Source organism: Drosophila yakuba, chromosome 2R (assembly GCF_016746365.2).
Source record: "Drosophila yakuba strain Tai18E2 chromosome 2R, Prin_Dyak_Tai18E2_2.1, whole genome shotgun sequence".
Taxonomy (NCBI): domain Eukaryota; kingdom Metazoa; phylum Arthropoda; class Insecta; order Diptera; family Drosophilidae; genus Drosophila; species Drosophila yakuba.
The window spans coordinates 1,116,098-1,119,382 of NC_052528.2; the positions used below are offsets into that span (position 1 = coordinate 1,116,098).

At 47.3% G+C, this 3,285-nt stretch overlaps 1 protein-coding gene across 1 annotated transcript; it reads left to right on the forward strand.

Moving 5' to 3' along the window:
* Positions 1 to 2,424: 2,424 nt before the first annotated feature.
* LOC122319531 lies at positions 2,425 to 2,988 on the forward strand. The gene has a single exon (XM_043206915.1). The coding sequence runs from the start codon at positions 2,425 to 2,427 to the stop codon at positions 2,986 to 2,988; it is 564 nt and encodes a 187-aa protein (XP_043062850.1).
* The last annotated feature ends 297 nt before the right edge of the window (positions 2,989 to 3,285 follow it).

Sequence of the window (3,285 nt, forward strand, 5' to 3'; positions counted from 1 at the left end):
TTCCTTCGATCGTCTGGTTGCATTTTCCATGTTGAAGTAAATTTCTGCCTCGTCGGGCTCTGATCCGAATTCTTCTCGGATTACCGCTGAAAAACTGTTCCATGTGGTGTGTAATATCTGCGAAGAATCGAGCCACATTTTGGCGGGACCCTTCAGCTTTGTGTATATGGCCAGAAGTACAAATTTTTCATCCCAATGATACGCATCTACCACTTTGTTGACACGATCGATGAATTGATTGACTGAGATCGAATTGTCATCTGCGGGGTCATAATCTGGTAAGGTGTTTACGATTTCCTTTACCGACGCTTGTCTATGGCTGATCGCCGCTTGGTCTCCAGGGTTACGGTTGATAAAATCATCTATGTCAATTTCATCTTCCCGTTGCCGCCGCTGCTGCTGCTGATTAGCTGTTGGCATATTATTGACAAACTGCGCCATCATGTTTGTCAGCGTCGTCATCTGCTGTTTTAGTTGAGAAATCGCAGCCGCCTGTGCTGCGAATGCTTCCTCTTGTTGGCTCATATTTCCAACTGCATGTGCAAATCCACTTCTTCCGAATTTTCGTGGTCCACTAGTCTCTGCACTAGTTCTGCTCTGGACCCTGAAACTCCCAAATTCCTTTCTCTTAGCAGATACCGCAACTGGTTTGCCTTGAGTTCTGCTATCTTGACCATCTTCTCGGAAAAATGATCGCTTCTCTCCTATTTACGCCGAACCACAATTCACCACGAGCACCGCTGTATGCCCGTCTGCAAGGGTGATCGGTATTTCACCACGATTCTCGTGACTTTCACCTTCTGTGAATTTCACCAGACGCTACACATACACACAAGCTTTTTGCATGTATATCTCCAAGTTCACACAGATTCCTGAGTACTCCTCTTTGAATCCATCAGCCACGTAGAAAAGCATGCCTTATCCGTTATATGTAATCTATTGTCCTCTAGACCTTTGGGAACACCTATCCCATTACAAACTTTCCACGCCGACGATTCTTCTGCTGCCTCTGCTTTTCCGTGTCTCACACTGTTACTGCCTCTTACACATCACCACTTCTGAACTGTAAAAATATGACAGGATGGCTAGTTTTCCGAATGGTGGAGTGTTTTTATTGGCTTAGAGGGTAACAGTTGCTAAATAAGATTCGCTTCTACAAACTTTACGTGCGCTTCCTTACGCGTGCCTTTTTGATCTCTTCTTCTTATTCTTCTATCGATCTCAATCTTAATTCAACTTAGCTATCGATTACAGTATAGGGTTTTGCTTAAACTAATCCTTGACAATAACCCGCTCGTTGTACCCATTAATTTAGTATATTTATGGGGTAGATATGCTACACTTATATTATTGCCCGCAATTTAAAGACTTAGCGCCAGTAGATCGTCTGCGCGAGGCAAAGAGACTAGCACTTTGCCAGCAGCTCGAGCCGCTGCCGCACCTGTGGAATCGCATCATACGCTGCTCCATCTAGATGGTCCGTCTCAGCCACATGTTCCGGTGTCTTCAAGTTCCCACACTCCGCTTTCGACTTCTTCTGCTCTAATTGCCCAGGATCTCGGTAGTGACCTTGTGCTGCTAGCCACTGCAACCGTTCTTGTGCAGAATCGGTCGGGACTGTTCGTTCCCTGCAGGGCCTTGTTAGATTCTGGCTCTCAACAACAACTGGTCACCTCTCGGTTTGCAAATCAGATGCAACTAAAGAGGTCGAGGTCTTCTGGCTCCGTCACTGGAATCGGGGATCCCAATTTCGCGACTGATGGATTCTCGGTAGGAATTGCGATGCGGTCTGTCACTTTGAGTTTCCCAATATCACGGATCGCCAGCCAAGCTTTAATGTGGACAAGCTTTTGGGACTGCAAGATTCCAGAAAACCTGCAGCTCGCCGACCCGGAATTTCATAAAGCTCAGCGTGTTGACCTGTTAATAGGAGCTAGCCTGGTTTATGAGCTACTGTGCGTAGTTCAGATAAAGCCAGGACTGCCACTGCTGCGCGCGCCCATGCGGAAGCGCCTTAATAGCTTAACGCGTTCCTTCTGCAGCCAGCGAGGAAAACAACATTGATGCTGAACTTGATTCACTTCTGCAGCGCTTTTGAGTGATAGAAAATTGTCCCGGCCCAATAGTTCAAGCCACTAAGGAGGAGCTAGATTGCGAGGCCCACTTTGTTAAAAATTACACCCGATTGCCAGCTGGCGATTACTTGATAGGTTTGCCGCTAAAACTCCATTTGGATTCCTTAGGAGATTCCTGTCCTAAGGCTGTGCGGAGATTCTTGCCGCTGGAAAGGAAGCTTACAAAGCACCCTGGCCTGAGGGTTAAATATGCGGCGTTCATGAAGGAATATCGTCATTTGAGACATCGTCGCCTGTGCCTGCTTCCGAGGTCAGCTCGTGCCGATATTTTTTACCACATCACTGCGTCATGAAGGAGAAAAGCTTTACCACCAAGCTTCGCGTTGTCTTTGACGGATCAGCTGCCACTTCCACCGGGCTTAACGATGTGTTAATGGCTGGCCCGGTCATCCAGCCCAAGGTATTTCACATCCTTATTCGATTTCGCTCACACCCAGTTGCCGTTACAGGAGGCATATGTAAAATGTACCGATGTGTAAGGGTCTCACTGGAAGATAGCTCTTTGCTGCGCATTGTGTGGAGGGACTCCCCGATCGATGACCTTCAAGTATACAAACTCGACACAGTTACTTACGGCACCAAACCAGCCTCCTTCTTGTCCGTAAGGGCTATGCACCAGTTATCAATCGATGAGCAGGCAGCGTTTTCCATTGGATCAGAAATCCTTCGGCGCGATTTTTACGTGGATGATCTTATCTCCGGCACGGTAAAGGATGCTATCAGCATAATGCAGCAGACGGCTGGCATTCTTGCGAAGGGCAAGCTCGAGCTAAGAAAATGGTGCTCTAACATTCCGCTTGTGCTGGAGGATATGTCCGCCGAGGACAAGAAGTCGTTCATGAAGAGATGGTAGCGATTTCACCAAAACTTTAGGTCTCGCTTGGGATCCCGCCTCCGAGCAGCTATTGTTTTCGTTCTCTGCCTTTCAGTCGCCATTGAGACCCTGCAGGCGCTCTGTTTTGTTTGCGACGGCTAAATTTGAAGATCCTCTCGGCCTGGTCGGTCCAGTAATCACAAGGTGTAAAATCTTTTTGCAGCAGCTCTGCAAGGAAAAGCTGTCCTGGGATGAAAGCCTCCCGGAAACTCATAACACGAAATGGCTTGATATATGTCGCAGTTTTGAAACAATAAGTCATTTTAGTTTCCCTCA